This window comes from Lipotes vexillifer, unplaced genomic scaffold (genome assembly GCF_000442215.2).
Source record: "Lipotes vexillifer unplaced genomic scaffold, Lipotes_vexillifer_v1.1 scaffold70, whole genome shotgun sequence".
In the NCBI taxonomy this organism is placed as follows: domain Eukaryota; kingdom Metazoa; phylum Chordata; class Mammalia; order Artiodactyla; family Lipotidae; genus Lipotes; species Lipotes vexillifer.
In genome coordinates, this window is record NW_006789896.1 from 3,163,573 (window position 1) to 3,184,380 (window position 20,808).

The 20,808-nt window shown below is 40.0% G+C and overlaps 3 protein-coding genes across 5 annotated transcripts in view; 1 reads left to right on the forward strand and 2 right to left on the reverse strand.

Annotated features, from left to right (window-relative positions):
- Positions 1–1,536: 1,536 nt before the first annotated feature.
- On the forward strand, positions 1,537–16,259 carry IST1 (IST1 factor associated with ESCRT-III). 3 transcript variants are annotated; one of them, XM_007462984.1, is made up of 9 exons: positions 1,537–1,633; positions 2,071–2,251; positions 3,019–3,106; positions 9,513–9,596; positions 10,120–10,230; positions 11,412–11,612; positions 12,442–12,534; positions 13,578–13,626; positions 14,885–16,254. In XM_007462984.1, the coding sequence occupies exons 1-9, from the start codon at positions 1,546–1,548 to the stop codon at positions 15,082–15,084; spliced, it is 1,095 nt and encodes a 364-aa protein (XP_007463046.1). In that variant the 5' UTR covers positions 1,537–1,545; the 3' UTR covers positions 15,085–16,254. The 3 variants fall into 3 exon arrangements, with proteins under 3 accessions (XP_007463046.1, XP_007463048.1, XP_007463047.1); XM_007462985.1 differs by having other exon boundaries at positions 1,546–1,633; positions 12,442–12,533; positions 13,581–13,626; positions 14,885–15,070; XM_007462986.1 differs by lacking the exon at positions 12,442–12,534 and having other exon boundaries at positions 14,885–16,259.
- Positions 6,549–7,039, reverse strand: LOC103090943 (60S ribosomal protein L32). The gene has a single exon (XM_007462983.1). It carries the CDS (start codon positions 6,994–6,996, stop codon positions 6,589–6,591), a length of 408 nt encoding a protein of 135 aa, XP_007463045.1. The 5' UTR covers positions 6,997–7,039; the 3' UTR covers positions 6,549–6,588.
- Positions 15,186–20,808, reverse strand: part of PKD1L3 (polycystin 1 like 3, transient receptor potential channel interacting) — a 70,510-nt gene continuing 64,887 nt past the window's right edge. The window contains 4 exon segments of the mRNA XM_007463000.1: positions 15,186–15,400; positions 16,872–16,947; positions 17,347–17,481; positions 19,259–19,360. Of these exon segments, the coding sequence (XP_007463062.1) occupies positions 15,186–15,400; positions 16,872–16,947; positions 17,347–17,481; positions 19,259–19,360 (528 nt within the window).

The following is a 20,808-nucleotide window of genomic DNA, read 5'->3' on the forward strand; positions in this document are numbered from 1 at the left end:
AATGTCTCCAGTCATTCCCAAATGTCCCCTCTAGGCAAAATCACTTCCAGTTGAGTACTACTCTAGAATTCTAGTTCTTAGCAAATAGTAATGTAGTTGCCAGATATTCTTAGCTGTTTTTTTTCCAGTAGAATTTAAGTTCTTTTGATCACAAGGACTGTGCCTTCTAAATTTTTTTATCTCCAGCATCTAGCCATTGTCTGTCATAGAGATAATCAGCAAATATTTGTTAGGTGGATTGAACATAATTTAGTATTATCATGGATCCCAGATATTTACCATTGTAAACTGGGACTTGGGTTAATTATTAAATGAAGTATAAAGGATTCTGCAGGCAGTTTCACAAAAGGAAAATACATCTGATGTTTTCTGTTAGTGGTTTATGCACAGGCAGACATACTATTCCCAGTGTTTGTCCTTACATTGGGCATGTTTTTTGGTTTGTCTGTCCTTGGGTTACTTTGTTATGCCTAGCTTTTTTCTGGATATTACATGTTTTGAAGTTCAGGTTCATAATTAATAGAGAGAAATAGTGCTGTCTTGATACAGAGTACACAGTGGTCAATGCACAGTGTTACACCCTAAAGTCTTATGGGTGGAGGGAGTGGTTTTGTTGACTTTAACTCTGCTGTTCAGTAAAAAAGTCTTAGTAAATAATAGCCTTCTGTTGTCAAATTTTATTTTATTTTGCTTTTTGTTCTTAAATTTTTTTTACTGGTTGTTTACAGTGTTGTGTTCATTTCTTCTGTAGAGCAATGTAATTCGGTTGTATATATGTATACATACTATTTTTTTAAAATATTTTTTTCCATTATGGTTTATCATAGTATATTGAATTTAGTTCTTTGTGCTATACAGTAGGACCTTGTTGTTTATCCCTGTTGTCGAATTTTATAGAGCAGTTCTTTTTTAAACTTTTTTGCCTCTTTGTATATTTCTCTGTAGGTGGGTAGATGTTAATGATATTTCTGTGATCTTGGGCAGTAGCTTGTTCCAAAGGCTAAGACTTAGTAGGAGGATTTGAGGAATTAAGGTGATAATATTTTTGAATTTAATTCTAAATTTGATAATCTTTTCTTATTACTACCTCTTATCTTTTTTGGGGGAGAAGTAGGAGGCCTTCCAGCTTCTTTGTTTTTATCACCCCACTCCTACACCAGTACAGAGATAGATAATCATTTTATCCATCACCAGGTTCTTTCATCTCTGTGCTCAAAACAGATCTCAAATCCAATCACTTCTACCATCACCACTGCTAACTATCCCAGTCTAAGCTATTTTCATTTTTTGTTTGGACTGTTGTAATAGCCTTGTTCTTGGTTCTCTTGCTTCCATTATTATCCTCCCCCAATCAGTTCTCCACCCAACAGCCAAATGACCTTTAAAAAATGTGAGTCAGACCATGTTATTTACCTGTATTAGAAAACTACTCTGGTTTATAATGTCAAATAATCCACCCTCTAACTTGGTCTTAGTTCCCGAACTAATTTTAACTTGAAAGTAGTCACTGTGCTTCTTATCTTTTTCCAGGAGGAACAGCACAGCATGCTGGGCTCTGGATTTAAAGCTGAGCGTTTACGAGTCAATTTGAGATTAGTCATAAACCGTCTTAAACTATTGGAGAAAAAAAAAAGTGAGTTATGCATGATTGCATTATATTTTCTTTCCCAAAATACACCACTGAGTCCTAGCACCTCAATATTGGCTCTTTCAGGCTAGCACTATGAAGTCTTAAGGATCCCATATCCTTTAGGTTTTGGATACATTTCTGCTGTCCTTTGTGACTAGTTAGACTGAATCACTTTGTTGCAGAAAAAGGAACAACACATGCTTGCTATGGAATAGGTAACGTGACTCCATAGGTGGAAATTTCTGGCTACACAAACAATATTCTCATCTAGACGACGTAGCAAATTCTAGACTAGATGAGATGAGACTAAATTTGCTAAGGGAGGGTGAGCCTAGGATATAGTAGAAACACCCACTTTTCTGTTTTGGGGTGGATGTCTGCCTGCAGGCCAGGGCCCAGTATACTACTACTTTGTGACTGGAGTGGGATTTGTGCTTTAGCGGAACTGGCCCAGAAAGCAAGGAAAGAGATTGCTGACTATCTGGCTGCTGGGAAAGATGAACGAGCTCGAATCCGAGTGGAGCACATTATTCGAGAAGACTACCTTGTGGAGGCCATGGAGATCCTGGAGCTGTACTGTGACCTGCTGCTGGCTCGGTTTGGCCTCATCCAGTCTATGAAGTAAGCTGGTTTGTCTTTTTTTTTTTTTTTTGAGCTTCGTTGAGGTATAGTTATTTAGGAAAAAACTTCACATATTTAATGTGTACAATTTGACGAGTTTGGACATAGGCATACACCTGTACACCATCATCACAATCAAGTTAGAAAACAGTCATCACCTCCAGAAATTTCCTTGTACCCCCTTTTTTGGATAAGAACATTTAACATGAGATCTGCCTTAAACATTTTAAAGCACTCAATACAGTATTGTTTAACTGTAGGCACTGTGTTGTTCAGCACACCTCTAGAACTTTTTCGTCTTGTATAACTGTAATGAAGTAAGGTATTTTAATTTGAAGACCTAAGTCAAATCACCTCTGGAATTTGAGAAAGGAGTAGTAATACTGGTCTCTTCCTACACGTAGGGCGATAGCACTAAGGGACTACCACTTCACATACCCAACAACATTCTTCCTGCTATTCACTTGAAGGCTTGATCTCAATGTAGACAACTGTTGAAAAGAAAATTTGGAATCTGAAATCAAGGGGCCTAAGTTTGAGTCTTTGCTCCACCATTTTCTGACTTTGTGACCTTGGGCTTGTTACTTAGTTGGTGTTTCCCCCTCCAAAATAGGATGACAGAGATGGCTTGAAGCCTAGAGTTATTGTGAGAATCCAGTGAGATTTGTGAAATTGCCTTAGAGGCTATCAAGTATGGGATACAGATGATGGGGTTTTGTTTGTTTGAAAGAATGGTAAATTTTATTTATTTTTTTTACCTTAATTAGGGAGTTAGATTCTGGTCTGGCTGAATCTGTGTCTACACTGATTTGGGCTGCTCCTCGACTCCAGTCAGAAGTGGCTGAGTTGAAAATTGTGAGTACAACCAGTTTTAGTGATGCATGAAGTTTTTCCTATTAGAAAGGTTGGTAAATAAGTCACTTCTGCTTTTTTGACTATGTATTTTTGTACCCTTCTCATGCTGCCTTTGAAAAAGGCTTTGTAAACTTGTTTCTTCCTCCTTTTCAGTCCTTATATCATGGAATAGAACAGTGTTTTCCAAAGTTGAGTAATTTTTCTAAGGGGCAAAGTTACAAATACTCCCCAGTTTTTTCTTAAATTATTTTTATTGTAATGTTATTTAAGTATGTAAAAATAGAAGAGTTTTTATACAACTGTAAACCAGTAAAGTTAAAATAACATTAATTTAAGGGAACGGATGTTTTGCTTCATTGATTCATTCCACAAATATTTATTGAGCAGATGTTGTGAGTTGGGTGGGTACTGAGAGCACAGTGGTGAGCAAAGTATGACACCAGCCCTACTCTTGTAGCTCAGAATCTGGTAGAAGAGACAGAAAAATTCATTGAGAAATTGCCTGCCACAACGTGGATATGGTACTGACTGCTCAGGTACAAATTCAGTCGAGTTGTTTTCTCTCCTATCTTCTACATCTTTGCCAGTTATTCACTAGGAGATTGTCTCAGTCTTATCTCCCAACCTATCTTATGAGATTTCCTTGTCTTCTGTATGTTTTTATTTTATTTTTTAATTTTTTTGCGGTACACGGGCCTCTCACTGTTGTGGCCTCTCCCGTTGCGGAGCACAGGCTCCTAACGCGCAGGCTCAGCGGCCATGGCTCACGGGCCCAGCTGCTCTGCGGTATGTGGGATCCTCCCGGACCGGGGCACAAACCCACGTCCCCTGCGTCGGCAGGTGGACTCTCAACCACTGCGCCACCAGGGAAGCCCTGTTTTTATTTTTTAAGAGCTCTTTTTAAGTCTCTGAATATGTATTTTTTTAATAGTCTATTATTTTTGTCTCATGGCTGCAATGTCTTCTAACTCTCTGAGAATATTATAGTCCCTTTTTAACTTTTCTTGTTTCTGTATTGTTTCCTTCTATCTATTTCTTAGATTTAAACTATCTTTATAATAGAGGCTTTTCTGAAAGGTTTCATGGCCCTTGGCTGTTCATATTTAAGAGTGAGGTACTAAAAAGTGGATTGGAACCTCTTGTGTGCTTGGGTGGGCTTATTGCCAGATGCCAATTCATTGTGTGTTTGTTTTTTTCTCTTTTTTCCTTCCAGTTTCATTGAGATGTAATTGACATACAGCACTGTATAAGATGTACAGCATAATGACTTACATACATCATGAAATGATTATCACAGTAATTTTAGAGAACATCCATCACCTCATATAGATACAAAATTAAAGAAATAGAAAAATTTATTTTTGTAATGAGAACTCTTACGATTTACTCTCAGCAGTTTTCATATATAACATACAGCAGTGTTAATTATATTTATCATGTTGTGCATTACATCTCTAGTACTTACTTACCTTACAACTGGAAATTTGTAGTACCTTTTGAGTGCCTTCATCCAATTCCCCCTTCCCTCCCACTCCCTGCCTCTGGTAACCACAAATCTGATCTCTTTTTCTATGAGTTTGTTGCATGTTTGTTTGTTTTTGAAGTGTAATTGACCTACAACATTATGTTGTTCCTGTTACACAACATAGTGATTTTTTTCTATACATTTCAAAATGATCACGATAAGTCTAGCTATGATATGTCACCATACAAACACATTACTTAGTTATTGACTATATTCCCCACACTGTACATTTCATACTTGTGACTCATTTATTTTGCAGCTGGAACTTTGTACCTCTTAATCTCCCTCACCTATTTCCTACTCCCACCCACCTCTTGCAACCACCTGATTGTTCTCTGTATCTATAATTGTTTCTGTTTTTGTTTGTTCATATGTTTTATTTTCTAGATTCCGCATATAAGTGAGATCATATGATATTTTTCATTCTCTGTCTGACTTATTTTGCTTAGCATAATGCCCTCTAGGTCTGTCCATGTTGTTGCAAATGGCAAGATTTCATTCTTTTTTATGGGTAATATTCCACTGTATATATGTACTGCATTTTCATTCATCTATTGATGGGCACTTGGGTTGCTTCCCTGTCTTGGTGGTTGTAAATAATGCTTCAGTGAGAATAGGTGTGCATATATATGTTTTTTCTAATTAGTGTTTTTGTTTTCTTTGGATAAATACCCAGGAGTGGAATTGCTGGATCAGATGTTAGTTCTGTTTTTAATCTTTTGAGGAATCTCCATACTGTTTTCCATAGTGGCTACACCAATTTACATTGCCACTAACAGTACACTAGTGTTCCTTTTTCTCCACATCATCACCAACACTTGTTATATGTGGTCTTTTTTTTATGATAGCCATTCTAACAGGTGTGAAGGGGATATCTCATTGTGGTTTTGATTTGCAGTTCCTTTTTTTTTTTTTTTTTTTTTTTACTTTAGAATCCAAAATGCTTTATTTCTCATTGGCAGTGATAAATCAGGAACGTGTATTATTTTTGCAGAGGCAGGTGAGTGGGGTAGGGAATTAGATGTAATGTTTTTTTTTCTAATCCCAAAACTCTTAGGTAGCAAACTGAGACAGGAAAGCACAAATGAAAAAGTACAAACCACCTTTCATGTCCCCCCATCGAGGTGTAACCAGGTGGTTTGTGAACATGTCCTTTCTAGTTTTTAGTATCAAGGACACAGAAATATTAAGCGACAGGCCAAAGAATTTTCTGCTATCCCAGGTTAATAAAGGACAGATCCTCAACTGTTACTGTTTTCTCTGCACAGTTCCTCTACTCAGTAGCCAAGACTATCAGAATGCTCCCCACGTCAATTCAAAGAAGTCACACAATGACCAACAATTTACTCAAACGTTTCAGAGTTTTGAACAGGAGCCAATCTGTAAGACATTTATCTACTGAACTAAAGGCCTTAAATCCAACCTTGTGCTATAGAGTGCCACATGCCCTGTTCCTTGTGACCTGTGCTGCCACTTAATAATACCACGTCTTGGAAAAATGGCCTCTTAGCCTCATAAAACAGCTGAATTCTAGGTACGGTTGACTAAGGTCTAGGACTGTAGTTGAAAAGGAAACTTGATTGTCCTCAATCTTCACAAGAACCACACAGGATAATTCCTCACTTTATAAAGTGAGGCTAAAAATGACTACGTGCTCCAAGATGCAAGGTCCTTCAATCAGGGGTCTCAGAACCTACCGTGGTCTGAGGGCCACATCTTCCTGAGCCCACCTGGAGCTGACCAAGGCTGCTCTGGGCACCTGAGGCCTGGGCCCCATGAAGGAAGGATCACGTATCTTTTACAAACGCCTTCCAAACAGAAGGTTCCACAGAGCACAGACAGGCAAAAGGGCAACTCTGAGACAAGCTGTCAAACAAACTGAAGAGGGAAACCAAGGGGGAAATGCCAGATGTGGCCGTTTTACGGTTTTATTAAACAAAACGTGCACACGAGCTGTCTATTCATTTTCTTCGCTGCGCAGCCTGGCGTTGGGATTGGTGACTCTGATGGCCAGCTGGGCTGCTCTCTCCACAATGGCTTTGCGGTTCTTGGAGGAGACGTTGTGCGCAATCTCAGCACAGTAAGACTTGTTGCACATCAGCAGCACTTCAAGCTCCTTGACGTTGTGGACCAGGAACTTCCGGAAGCCGCTGGGCAGCATGTGCTTTGTTTTCTTGTTGCTCCCGTAACCAATGTTGGGCATCAAGATCTGGCCCTTAAATCTCCTGCGCACCCTGTTGTCAATGCCTCTGGGTTTCCGCCAGTTCCGCTTAATTTTGACATATCGGTCTGACTGGTGCCGGATGAACTTCTTGGTCCTCTTTTTGACGATCTTGGGCTTCACGAGTGGTCTGAGGGCAGCCATGGTGCCGAGTAGGAGATGGCGGCCACCTTCGTAGGCAGCGCCGAGGGAAAAAAAACACAAAAAACTGCAGTTCCTTAATTAGTGATATTGAGCATCTTTTCATGTGCCTGTTGGCCATGTGTTTGTTGTCTTTGGAAAAATGTCACAGATCTGCCAGTTTTCTAATTGGATTGTTTTTTGGTGTTCAGTTGCATGAGTTTTTTGTATATTTTGGATATTGACCCCTTCTCAGATATATTGTTTGCAAATATCTTCTCCCATTCAGTAGGTGGCCTTTTCATTTTGTTGATAGTTTCCTTCACTGTACAAAAGCTTTTTAGTTGGGTGTAGTCCCATTTGTTTATTGTTGCTTTTGTTTCCCCGTGCCTGAGACATACCCAAAAGAGTATTACTAAGATCAGTGTCAAAGAGCGTACTGCCTGTATTTTTTCCTAGAAGTTTTATGGTTTAAGATCTTACGTTTAAGTCTTTAATCTGTTTTGAATTTATTTTTGTGTATGTGTTGAGAGAGTAGTCCAATTTTCCCAGCGCCATTTATTGAAGAGCCTATCTGTTCCCCATTGTACTTTCTTGCCCCCTTTGTTGTAGAATAATTGCCCATATAACTATGGGTTCATTTTTGGGCTCTCTATTCTGTTTCATTGATTTGTCTGTTTTTATGCCAGTACCATACTGTTTTGATGACTGCAGCTTTTCTAGTATAGCTTGAAATCAGGGAGCATGATACCTCCAGCACCAACTTATTGTTAATGATCTGACTAAGCCCTTTCTTGAGGGAACTCCAGAGTGTCAGGAACTAGTTTTCTTTCCTTGGATTGGTCATTTTCCTCAGAGAGGAGTTCTGTCTTCTACCTGGAAGGTATAAGCTGGCTGCATTTTTGAGAGCATAGGGAGAAGGAAGCCAAAGGTATCATTCCTCTCTTAGAGAAGATTTACACGTAATTCTCTTGTTGCCAGTATCTCTGCTCTCTGCTGTGCATGGAGCCCAGAGTTCCTTTAACCTCCCCAGAGAGTAAGCCTCCTGTATTCTGATAGGGTAGGGAGGGTGGTCATACAGTTTTGTGGGTAGGGGAATGGGAGAGTAGAGGCAGCTGCTTCTACTTCTAATGTAAATCTTGTTTATAGCCTCTCTTATACTCCTTCTTTATATCAAGATTAATTCCAGATGAAACAAAGATTTACATGTTTTTTTAAAAAAAAATGAAACCTTAAAGAAACAAAGTTAGGCATTAAAAAAAAATAATCTCATAGTGGAAAAGGCATAAACATGCCACAAAACCTAAAAGCCATAAACAAAGAGTGATAAGTAAAAATTAAAGATTTCTGCATAGTAGAAAGCAGAACAAAAACCATTGTGAAAAGACAAATAACAAACTTATAAGTACCCAGTACCACTGAAAGTCTACCTAACACTGAGTGCCCCCTCACTGAACTTCCAGGTATTGGGACCACTCTGGTCCAATAGCACTGTCATCTCCTGCCTGTACTATTGTAGTAACAACTTCTTTTGTTTTTTTTTTGCGGTACGTGGGCCTCTCACTGTTGTGGCCTCTCCCGTTGCGGAGCACAGGCTCCAGACGCGCAGGCTCAGCGGCCATGGCTCACGGGCCCAGCTGCTCCGCGGCATGTGGGATCTTCCCAGACCGGGGCACGAACCGGCGTCCCCTGCATCGGCAGGCGGACTCTCAACCACTGCGCCACCAGGGAAGCCCTGTAGTAACTTCTCGAATGTTTTTTCTACATCTACTTTGGCTTCCTTTAGTCTGTTCACCATTCCATCAGAACAACTAAGGGTTCTGTTCAAAACACTGATCTGATCCTGTCACTGCCCCTTGCTTTAAAGTCCTTTAGTAGTTTCCTGTTGTTCTTGTGATAGAAACAAAACTAATAAAGCCTACATGGCCCTGCACTGTCTGGCCCCCATCTGCCTTTCTTCATTTCCTGCCACACTGTTCCTTTGGGCCTTGCACAAGAGGCTCACTGATTTTATTTTGGCTTGAGGATTGGCCCTGTTTTTCCAGCAGAGGCCTTTGCACATGATGTTTTCTTTTCCTGGAATGTTCTTCCTTCCCTCCATGTTAACTCCTGATCATCCTTTACATCTCAGTGAAGCATCACTTTATCTGACTTTTCTGATAAGGTCTGATTCTACTGTTGTAAGCAGATAGTTTAGTGTACTTTTCCTTTCCCCTATCACAGCTGCATTTGTACCTTTATCTTTGTGATTATTTGAGTAATGATTGTTTTTACCCAGAGACTGTAAGATTTTATAAGAGTAGGTACAATGTCTGGTTTTCTTCATCATTTGTAGTGTATAATGCTTATAATAGAGTTTGGCACATAGTTGCAGCTCAGTGGATGGCTGGATAAACAAATAACTAAATTAATTAATATGTACCCCTTAAGGCTTTACAGACCTAGTCTTTTGGAAATCCTGTTTACTGTTAATAGGAGGAAGCTTGAAGCCCTCTGTAGGAGTGGTTTCCATTTTTATTTACTGTTCTTTTTCTCTGTAGGTTGCTGATCAACTCTGTGCCAAGTATAGCAAGGAATATGGCAAGTTATGTAGGACCAACCAGATTGGAACTGTGAATGACCGGGTAATGAACGTAATTGTTAAACATGAAGCAGTGGGTCGGGTGGGGGCAGGTTATTTTTATTGCCTGCAGTGAGTCCAGTGGGTACCACTGTAATGTAGGGTTAATCTGGGATTGCACCTTTCATAGTAGGAGAGAGAAGAATGCTGTCTGGCAGTGCAGTCAGCTCCTTACCCCTGTCCTACACCTCTGATGGTGAAGCTTTCCATCATCCTGTGTCATTCCTGATTTTGTACCTTATCCTTTGTGCCACTTGTGATTTATGGAGGTAGAAGTGAGGTGGGGAGAAGGGTAGATGATTTCAAATGTGGAAGGCAGCAATATGAGCCTTTGAGGCATATGTAACCAGAGAATGTGAGAGATACACGGGTCTTGTGCTTTGTGATTGAAAAAAATAATTTAACTGGATGGAGCTTCTTTTTTTCCTCTCAATTTGAAATGTGAGGAACAAAGTTTAAAATTGATACAGGTTAGGCTTAGGCTGGTTGATGCAGATGCATCTTAACCCTGGATCTTTTACTTACAGCTAATGCACAAACTGAGTGTGGAGGCCCCACCCAAAATCCTGGTGGAGAGATACCTGATTGAAATTGCCAAGAACTACAATGTGCCCTATGAGCCTGACTCTGTGGTCATGGTACGTTTAGAGTCTTTTAGAATACAAAGGAAAATGAGTCTCTCGATATCACTGTCTTTGAAAAATAACCATTTTCTTTGCACTCAAGTGGATAACAATAAATATGCCTGCATCTCTCAGAGTATTTAGAGATCAGATGAGATGAATGACTGAAAACACTTTGAAAAGGTACAAACTTTGATACAAATATAAAGTGGCATTATTGCCACTTTTCAATGAAGTTCAAGGAATTGAGAGGCCCCTATGGGTAGCAAGAAAAACCTCAAGACCCAGAACAGATCCTGAAAACATCTTTTGTGTGCCTGCCATGTGCTCCAGAAAGCTGAGAATACAGAAAATATATAAACAAGGTCTCTGTCCTAAAGAGGCTTACAGTGAAAGAAGGGCAGATATGCAAATAGTAAATCAGCAGTTAATGTTGACCGGGTACAGTATATGTTTTGGTGTGCTGCTCAGACAACCCAACCCCTGCCTGAAGTACACGTTTCAGGACAGAAGCATTTATTCAGCCAGCTTTTTTTTTTTTTTTAAATTTATTTATTTTTGGCTGCATTGGGTCTTCGTTGCGGTATGTGGGCTTCTCATTGCAGTGGCTTTTCTTGTTGCGGAGCATGGGCTCTAGGTGCACGGGCTTCAGTAGTTGTGGTGCGCGGGCTTAGTTGCTCCGCGGCATGTGGGACCTTCCTGGACCAGGGCTTGAACCCGTGTCCCCTGCGCTGGCAGGCAGATTCTTAACCACTGCGCCAGCAGGGAAGCCCCTCTCCCAGCTCTTGAGAGTACTGATGACTGGTGGCTCACGCAGCTGAATGTCCCTTCAGCAATGGCCCTCAGAAGACAGCTTCCTTACCCAGGGTCTTTCCTGGGGGCAGCCTGTATTTGGTAACTGGTCATTGCAGGGGATTAAAGACTCTGCCCCTTTGTCCCCAGTTGGGAGCACCTGCTGTAGTCCCAGCCTAGCTCCAGAACTCCCTGGGGGAATTAGCTTACCCCTTTGTTGTGAATGCATGGCAGCCCACCTTCTTCCTTTGCCCAGCCCTGCTTCCTTCATGTCCCCACAGGTGTCTATCCCAAGAGACCTCTCCAGTAAACTTCTGTCACGCTAATCTCCATCTCAGAGTCAGCTTCCTGGGGAACCTAGCTGGTGACAGGCCAAATGATACGGGTTTCTCTCTTTTTCTTAGGCAGAAGCTCCTCCTGGAGTAGATACAGATCTTATTGATGTTGGATTCACAGATGATGTGAAGAAAGGGGGCCCTGGAAGAGGAGGTGGGGGCGGATTCACAGCACCAGCTGGTGGACTTGATGGAACAGTGCCAATGCCCATGCCCATGCCCATGCCATCTCCAAACACTCCTTTCTCATACCCTCTTCCAAAGGGACCAGTAAGTACACATACAAATAAATATGGATATAAACTCTAGAAAATGTTACAGAAGATGACAAGTTGGCTCTGTGAATACACTCAGGAATTGTAGGTTATCAAGAGGATTTAGCAGTAAGAATATTTGCTATTAGTTTATTGATCATATTGTGGAAAAAATAGCATTGGGATTTGGAGAAAGTATTTTGGTTCATCTGTAGGTAATGAAGTGGGAAAATCTAGAGAGATGGTACTAGAAAAACTCCTTTTCATGTAGGTTTCTTGAACCTTTGGGACTTGTAGGTATACTAGTAGCATTTTCCAAAAATGAATAACCAATACTTATTATCAGGTCTACCTCCTTTGTAGATAAGAAGATGAAAGTCATTGCTAGTAAGAAAGTCTGGGGACTTCCCTGGCAGTCCAGTGGTTAAGACTCCATGCTTCCACTGCATGGGGCGTGAGTTCGATCCCTGGTCAGGGGACTAAGATCCCACGTGTTGTGCAGTGCGGTCGTCTCCTCTCCCCCAAAAAAGAAAGTCTGGTAAGCTTCCCTTGTAGACATTGAGGCAATTTAGTAATCTGAAGAATAGCCTTTGGGTACAGATCTTTAAAAATCTGGATTCTTCCTGATCACATGTGGTCCTTTTAGGCGCTTTTTCTTTTGGGGCTCTTGAATACATGTATTAAATATATATCTTGAATATATATATGTGTTCAGTGTGAATATATTCACATTGAGAAAATAGTTGTACACACACACATATATTTATTTCTCCTTTCCTATTTACACACTTCAGAAATTGCAGATCAGGGGCAATGTCTCTGATGTTGCCTTTCTCCTCTTGCAGTCGGATTTCAATGGCTTGCCAGTGGGAACTTATCAGGCCTTTCCCAATATTCATCCACCTCAGATACCAGCAACTCCCCCATCGTATGAATCTGTAAGTGCTTGAGCCTCTTTTATAAGCAGGAGGAGAGTGAATCCATGAAGAGAGAGCAAAATCATGGCCACAGGGAAGGCAAAGTTTCGATCAACTAGTACTGGCATTGCTCTGCTTTGGATTCTTGTGTTGCTTTAATATTACCCTGGAAACGGGGAGTGGTGGTGGTGGTGGTGGTGGCAGCATCGTTGGTGGCAATGCTTTGTCTGCAGTTAAGCCAGGAATCAGGAAGGAGCTGCAGATCCCGGAAAGTTGTGGTAGGGCACTTGATCAGACTTTTTAGACTAGGCAGAGAATCATATTGAGCTGGTACAGTCTTGGTACTAGAATCATTGAAATACCAGTTTTATAAATTCTCAACACTGTGTAAAGGAATAAGAATCAGATTTTTGTCTTAAACAGATAAGCGTCTAGTAAATTTCAGCCCATAGCATTAACTTTATATTTTAGTCTTATAGTTAGAGCTTGCTGTTATTGCTAATATGGTAATGATGCCTTGAACTGTAGGTGGTTGTAACGGTTTTGGTTCAGAATTAGATGACTTTTCTGCCAGCCTTGTTTGCTCATCTAGGGAGATCGCCCTGTTCCTAAGCTTGCTTAGTGTTCTTTCCTTTGGTTTTTACATTGGGCCTGAATTTTTATGTTTTGGTTTTGCACGCATTGAAGCATTGCCCACAGCTGTTTCTAGGAATGAGGTAGAAGATCTTCGTTAGTATTTGAGGACTTGGTTCTTGGAGATGAATGCGGTGGTTTAGAATGCTTTCTCTCTGCCTGGGAGGTGAAGGTAACAGATTAAAGAGAGATGTTATGGTGTGGTAAGAATTTTCTTTTCCTCTGCTTGGCAGTTATGAGTTCAACATGGTATCTGTCTGGTTGGAAGAAGATCAGGAAAGGAGTATAGGGGGCGGAGGGGCAGTTTCTTTGGAGCAGTTTCTGTTGCTTTTGCTGAGCAGCTTAGCTTTTGCAACACACATGGGCTTATACCATTACTTTCACCAGTGATGCCACTGCTTTCTCCTCTGGTCATGATCTTTGTGTTTCAGGTTGATGACATTAATGCTGATAAGAATGTCTCTTCTGCACAGATCATTGGTGAGTCAGAAACCCTCTTGAAAGTTTCTCAGTACTGAACCCTTTGCTGTTTTCTCATCACTGTTCCTCCCTCAGATTGTTCTTATGCTTGTGGCATTCTACCTACATGCCATGTTCTCTCCCCAAATGCAGTACGGTGGAAATAGAACTCAGGATTTCCCACTTCCAAAAAGAAAGGATCTTTCGTGGCTCCAAAGAATCTCCCAAGTTCCCTGTTTCTGTTAGTGGTATCATTATTCTTTTTCACTTTGTAGTTTTCAGTCATCCTCAAGTTCGGTATGTTCCTGCTGCTTCCATTTCCACTGTGCCTGGAAATACCAAATATTTTTTAAAATTTGGGCATTAAAGAGGGGGAAACAGACATGAATCATAAGTGTATATAGCTCAGTGACTTTTCACAAAATAAGCATGCTCATGTAGCCATTCACTGAAAAATTAAAACACTACCAGCACTTCAGAAACCCAGAGGGGAATATTTTTTAAAATTGGGACAGTTTCACTGAGGTAAAATTTACATACAAAAAATACATAGAAGTGTATATTGTGATGAGTTTTGATGTGTCTCCACACACATACATTATGTAACCACCACCTCAGTAACGATACAAAACATTTCTATCACCCCAGAAAGTTACCTTGTGTTCCTTTCTAGTCAGTTCCATCGCAGAGGCAAGCACTGTTCTTATTTCCTAAAACTGTGGTTTAGGTTGCCTGTTCTAGAACTCAGATACAAATGGAAACATACAGTAGGTAGAGATAGAGAGGGCGATGATTTTAACTTGTAAGATACAAACCGGAAGACTAGAAATACAGATCACATTCTATTACATCAAACGGTATGGATGTTAACATTCCATATAAAATTTTTTTCCCATAAGCCTTAAAGAGTAGCTCATCCCAGTAGAATTCTAGTACCATTTCTTGGACTTGCTTATTATGGGAGTAGACCTTTGTGAAAGGGGACAGTCCATTGAAATGAATGCTGTGTACCTAAGCCCCATGCACCACACTTTGACTTTCCCTTAAACGTTTTTCTCACTGTAGGAAAGTAAAACATATATTCAACCATAATTAGAAAACGTAGCTGTTAATTGTCCTGAAAATTTTTATTGACCTTTAGAATTAATTATTTTTTAAAAAACAATGTTTTCTCCAGTATTTTGATTATTTTATTGTTTCTGCCAGGGGGGATTGTGGGGTTTGAGGATCTGAGCCACTGGCATTTTTAACACTGTGCTCCTTACTGTAATTTAATTAGGTCCTGGACCCAAGCCAAAAGCTTCTGCAAAGCCCCCTTCCAGACCCGTGGATACCTATGACAACTTTGTACTGCCAGAATTACCATCTGTGCCAGACACACTACCAGCTGCATCTGCTGGTGCCAACACCTCAGCCTCTGAAGACATTGACTTTGATGATCTTTCCCGGAGATTTGAAGAGCTGAAAAAGAAAACATAGGCTTCCTAAACCAGGCAAGGTCCAAGTTCTGGGAATTGAGACTGAGCGGTTTCTCCTTATAACAAAGAATCTCCATGAAATTCTGCTTCATCTGTTAACCATCACTGAGTACACTCTTCCTCTGGGCTCTCTTCCTGCTCTGACACACTCTGCTGCTTTCCGGTTCTCCATTGCTCCTGAGAGACTAACAACTGGAGATTGTGAGGTTGGAGCAGCTGGCTCCTGGCAGCCTTGCTTGTCCATTTCCTGTCAGTGTGATCCCATTTCTCTCCTTCCTGTCCCACCATCCCTCCACAGGGGAGTGAGAAGCGGAGAGCTGTCAAGGATGGCCGGAAGGTGGAGGAGAGCACTTCATGAAGTGTCTCAGCTCTGTGCTGAGGTTCTAGACTTAGAAACAAAGCCCTCAGTACAGAGGGATTGGTGGTGAGTGAGATTCTAGGCCAAGTTGTCTATTTTCTCGCTCTAATATGAATGGGAGAGAGAAAATGGCTCAGGAAGCCATTGTAACAATTCTTAGAAGCTGGGTCTTCTCATTGACATACACACTACTCCTTGCTGCAGGGCACTGTTCCACCTGGATCCAGTTGCAAGCTTTGGAAAGTTGAAGGCCTCTCTTAGTTCTACTGGATTCTCAGGGAGCCCTCTGTGGCCTTTTGCTTTATTTTGAGTGCTGTGTTTCCCTTTTAATAGAGGGCAGCACTGTATATAAATTCCTGTTTTTCCCCATGGCATGTTCTGTTGGATTGCATTGCTGGCCACGTACTGGGCAGAAGTCACCATTCAAGGCTAAGGTGGGCTTCCAGTAGCCTTAATAGAAATATTCAAGTCTCTTGAGTAGTGAGCTGGAAAGCCTACAGGTGAAGAGGGGTTCCTGTTTTCATGTGAAAACGTTATGATCAAGAGAACCTTTAAAAACTGATCTCAGATAAATTTTTGGTGCCCATGTGGCTGTAGGTGTTTTGCTCCTTCCCTCGACGGATGAGACTCTTACTGTTTTGCCCCCTAGTTAAGGCCATCCTTCCCCACAAGGATGGATTTGGGATTGGAAGATATGACTTCGGCTTCTGTGTGGTGTATCTGTACACACTTGTTTCAAGCAACTTTTCTTTAATGTTTTTGATTGATTTGTATGTCATGGCTCAGTAGCTGCTAATAAAGTTAAAAATTCTGTGCCCCGCTTTCTCCATTGTTTTGGTCAAATGACGAGGGGCAAGATTTTAGTGGAGAGTATTGAAGCAAGTGACCCATACTGGGCACAAGCCAGACCTTATTGGCTCCCTGGGTAATATGGATGGATGCCTGGGGAGTAAGGGACTCATTTCGATCTCAGTATTTAAGCCCAGATTGTTACCTGTGAGTTGGCTTGGTTACTTCTCTGTGACAGGGCTCCCCCTTAGCCAAATCTCATGCTTGTATCTTTAATGAAAGTTGCAGTGAGCTTACTTCTGACTCATATTTCCCATAATCATCCTGGAACATGAATGATGTTACTTGGTGTTTGTTTGGCAGCAGAGCTGGTTGATCCTGCACCACTCTTGCAGTGTTAACCCTCTGATAGTGCCAAGTTCCATAAATATAAGAATCTGCAGCCAAGGGGATTTTGATTCTTCACTGACTTAACAAAATTAACTAAGTATATTATAAACATCTATAATTTTCTAAAGTACACCATGCAAAGATCAGTATTAATATACTAAGAAGTAATAAGCCAAGCGAGGAGGTAACAGGATTAATCTTTCGAAACTTCGGTCAGTGGCCATTGCTGTTACAGCTGTTTGCTTACTTACATGTGTTCTGGTGCTGCTGTTTTCCTAACAAACTTGAGAGCTTCAGTAGCAGCATATCCATCAGTGCAGCTTCTTTCTGAGTCTGTTGGAAGACAAAAAGAGAAAAGCAAGGAAATCGAAATTGCTGCTAATGGTGGAGGAAAAAAGTACCAAAGATATATTTTTTAAAAAGTAGATATAAAGTGTAAAGATACTGTTTCCTTTAATGGTTTACTGTCAGGCCTTGGAGTGTTTCTGCTACTTAACAGTGGAGGGCCAGCTATTTATAGGACAGTGGATGTAGAACATAATGTACTTTTGGTAAATTGGGTTTCCTAGGAAAATGGTTGGCAGAGCTGTGGAGACTAACAAAGGGAGTATGCTGATACTGTGCGTTATGTCAGTCTGTAATTTTAAGAGCAGCTAAAATAGAGCTTTTCCAGTGATAAAATCATGATACGGTTTATATTTCAATTCCTGAGTCAGAGTTACTTACCTTAAAGGACTTTCTTTCTTTACCAAAGGTCATTAAAATGGCAGAAACAAAAAGGTTAATGATCACAAGTACCATCAAAACAACACTGGTTAGGAGAATAAGAAAGGAGCCCAGGACTGGGTTTAAAGCAATAACCTGGAAAGACAATAGGACACTTCGAGTTTAAACACTGAGTTTAATATCTACTTTAAAAATGTAAGATATATGCTAACATTTGGGATATATTCACGTAAGGAAACACTTATGTCTGGTGGAAACTAGAAAAGCGAAAATATTAAAAAGGAAAATACTTTTGAGTGGACAGAAAAGCAAGAGTGACTGACTCTAAGAGTGTAAATAATTGTGCCTTCAGGGCTTTCACAAGAAGAAAACAGGTGAGTTGTAATGGAATTATAAGTGACTCAAAGCCCTTGTGAGTTGTTGGCAATTCTGGAAAATATTTCTAAATATGGAAGCTTCAAGGAATAGCAAAAGTGTGTTGAAAGAATACATAGATACCAGCAGTGATAATGAAAACTGTCTCTGCCATTCCAAGCACTTTCTACTCTGAACATAGGAGCATTCCAATACAGTTTAAAAGGTTAGCCATAGAAAACTGGCTTTTAATGCTTTTTCTAGATTTTTTTTTAATAGTTACCTTTAAAAGTATAATTACTGAGTTTTGCCATTCTTGCCTTTTCAGTACAAAGAGATCTTTCTCAAATGTAGGGCTTACTAGAATGGTTTCCAGTAAAATTTGGTTTCCGAATTCTTGAATTTAGGTGTTCCTTTTAAAAATGATTATTTTCCTTTGGTATTGGCTCATTCATTACTGCCACAGGGCACTGTTTTTAAAAAAACACCCAACAACTTAGAGGATGAATACTTGCAATAAATACTACTGTGATGGAAATCTCTGTGACAGAGATATTATAATGGCTGCCAGCTTATATCTACTTATTGTAAAAGAGTTTAATCATAACTCCAGATCAACCAAACAGTTTGGGCAAACGCTGAGTTCGTAATGCAAGACTGTCCCCAGTAAGTGTTCTCCATTCTCCCTTGTAAGTCAAAAAGTAGGTGTCAGCAAAAGCTTATTATGATTGTTACTTCTTTAAGAGCTTTAGTATATAAAGTGTTCCAGGGGTGAGGACTTCATTCCCTAGTGACGGGCTGGAACCACAACAAAACGGTCCACCCAAAATAGCAGTTATGTTCATCTTTCTTAGATTTTAGGAAGGTGGTGGTAACTTTCCACCTTAGAAACTATGTTAATTTACCCATTTTAATGAGTAACCTTTGATTTCTAGAGTATCAGAATGATGAGCTTTGATGAAAATCTTGCCAGTTTCACTAATTTGAATTGCAGTTTTTTTCTTATCAAATCTATATGTGCTAGTGTTTGGGACCCAAAACCTCACCTGGGTTTCCTACTTTATTTTTTATGTTGAGTAGAAAGGGATTTGTGTAGGTAGTTCCTGGGAGAAAATAACAGCCTCTCTGAAATTAGTATTTATAAACAGAAATAACTGCAATTCTTTCTGGAATTGTACCTCCCTAATTTTTTTTTTAAGTCACTTCCAATTGTACCCTTCAAAGGGCCGTTGAGAAAGCAGCAGCAGTCATGTTAATCTGGCCAGGTGTGAGAACACAAGTTCAGGCCCAGTGTCTTTGGCAGTAAGATTAAGGATAGAAGAAGTGAGAAAGGTGGGACTATGTGCTTAGGAAAGGAAGGACTTCTGAAGGTAACAGCCACTCAAAAGCTATACAGTATCTATAGGTAATACCATAAAATAATGGCAAAGGAACTAAGTTTCTCCCTTTTCCAGTATGCAGTGGTACAGTAGGGGCTGCTTTTATAAGCAATTCTCCCCTTGTTTGATATATTAAACCAAATAGAATTCTGCAGGGAAACCAGGAATAGGGTTTTTACCTCCTTGTGATGAGAGATTCCCATCAGGAGACCAACAACAGTCACTGCTGAACTGAGATAAGTTCGGTAGTCAGAGATGCTCCATCCAAACAGCAGGTTAAACTGAAAAAGAGAGAACTGTCAGATGGGGGTGGAGAGCAGTAGAGGGGACTTCACTTCTTTGGGTTCTGAGGTGCTTGATAATGGTGAGGTCAAGGTAGAACCAATGGAATAGAAATTAAGGAAGTTCCTTAGTGGCCATTCAAATTGCTATGCCTAAAAACTACATAGAATTCTTCTGTAATTACAATGTTTTCATATAAATTTGACTTCCATATAGTTCATCCTGTGAACTAAATGTTATCCCCATTTTAGAGATGAAACAAATGTCTTGAGTTTATCAGACTGCTTGTTAACTATGGGCCTACACAACAAAAACCAGCTCCACTGTCTTCTCCAAAACTCATTGCCAACTTGAACTGATGGTTTTCCATATAGTGACCTTTTCTAAGGGGAAGCAATGTGATTCCAAGACTACAGCACTTAGGAAAAGACAGATGCTAGATGCAGCAAAAGCAGTTCTAAGAGGGAAGTTTATAGCAATAAATGCTTACATTAATAAAAAAGATCTCAAATAAAAAACCTAGCTTTACTTCTCAAGGAACGAATGAAGAACTGAGCCTAAAGTTACAAGAAGAAATGAAGTAATAAAGATTAGAGCAGAAATAGCGACTAGAAAGACAATAGAAAAAAAAATTACCTTTTTTGAACAATAAAAGTGACAAGCCTTTAGCTAGACTAACCAAGAAAAAAAAGGATTCTAATAAATAAAATTACATAAACGAAAGAGGAGACATTACAACTGATACCGCAAAAATACAAAGGATCATAAGAGACTACTAGGAATAATTACACGCCAACAAACTGGATAACCTAGAAAAAATGGATAAATTGCTAGAAACATACAACTGAATAATGAATAAACAGAAAACCTGAACATATGAAGTATAAGTAAGGAGACTGAAGCAGTAATCAAAAACCTCTCAACAAAGAAAAGCCCAGGACCAGATAGCTTCATGGGTGAATTCTATCAAACATTTAAACCTTTAAATTCTCAGACTTCCCTGGTGGTCCAGTGGTTAGGACTCTCTATTTCCACTGCAGAGGGGTGTGGGTTCGATCCCTGTTCAGGAAACTAAGATCCCATGTAAGTCAATAAATGTGATACACCATATTAAAAGAATGAAGGATTAAAAACATCTCCATTGTACATATACACAATGGAATATTACTCAGCCATAAAACGAAACGAAATTGAGTTATTTGTAGTGAGGTGGATGGACCTAGAGTCTGTCACACAGAGTGAAGTAAGTCAGAAAGAAAAACAAATACCATATGCTAACACATATATGGAATCTAAGAAAAAAAAAAGGTCATGAAAAACCTAGGGGTAAGATGGGAATAAAGATACAGACCTACTAGAGAATGGACTTGATGTGGGGAGGGGGAAGGGTACGCTGTGACAAAGTGAGAGTGGCATGGACATATATACACTACCAAACGTAAAATAG

What these genes read in the sequence shown, in the direction of transcription:
- IST1 (XM_007462984.1), top strand. Translation starts at nt 1,546, where the DNA reads ATGCTGGGCTCTGGATTTAAAGCTGAGCGTTTACGAGTCAATTTGAGA. An exon ending in AGCCTGACTCTGTGGTCATG is followed by an intron (nt 10,231 to 11,411) that starts GTACGTTTAGAG and finishes TCTTTTTCTTAG; the next exon opens with GCAGAAGCTCCTCCTGGAGT. An exon ending in CTCCCCCATCGTATGAATCT is followed by an intron (nt 12,535 to 13,577) that starts GTAAGTGCTTGA and finishes TTTGTGTTTCAG; the next exon opens with GTTGATGACATTAATGCTGA.
- LOC103090943 (XM_007462983.1), bottom strand. Translation starts at nt 6,996, where the DNA reads ATGGCTGCCCTCAGACCACTCGTGAAGCCCAAGATCGTCAAAAAGAGG.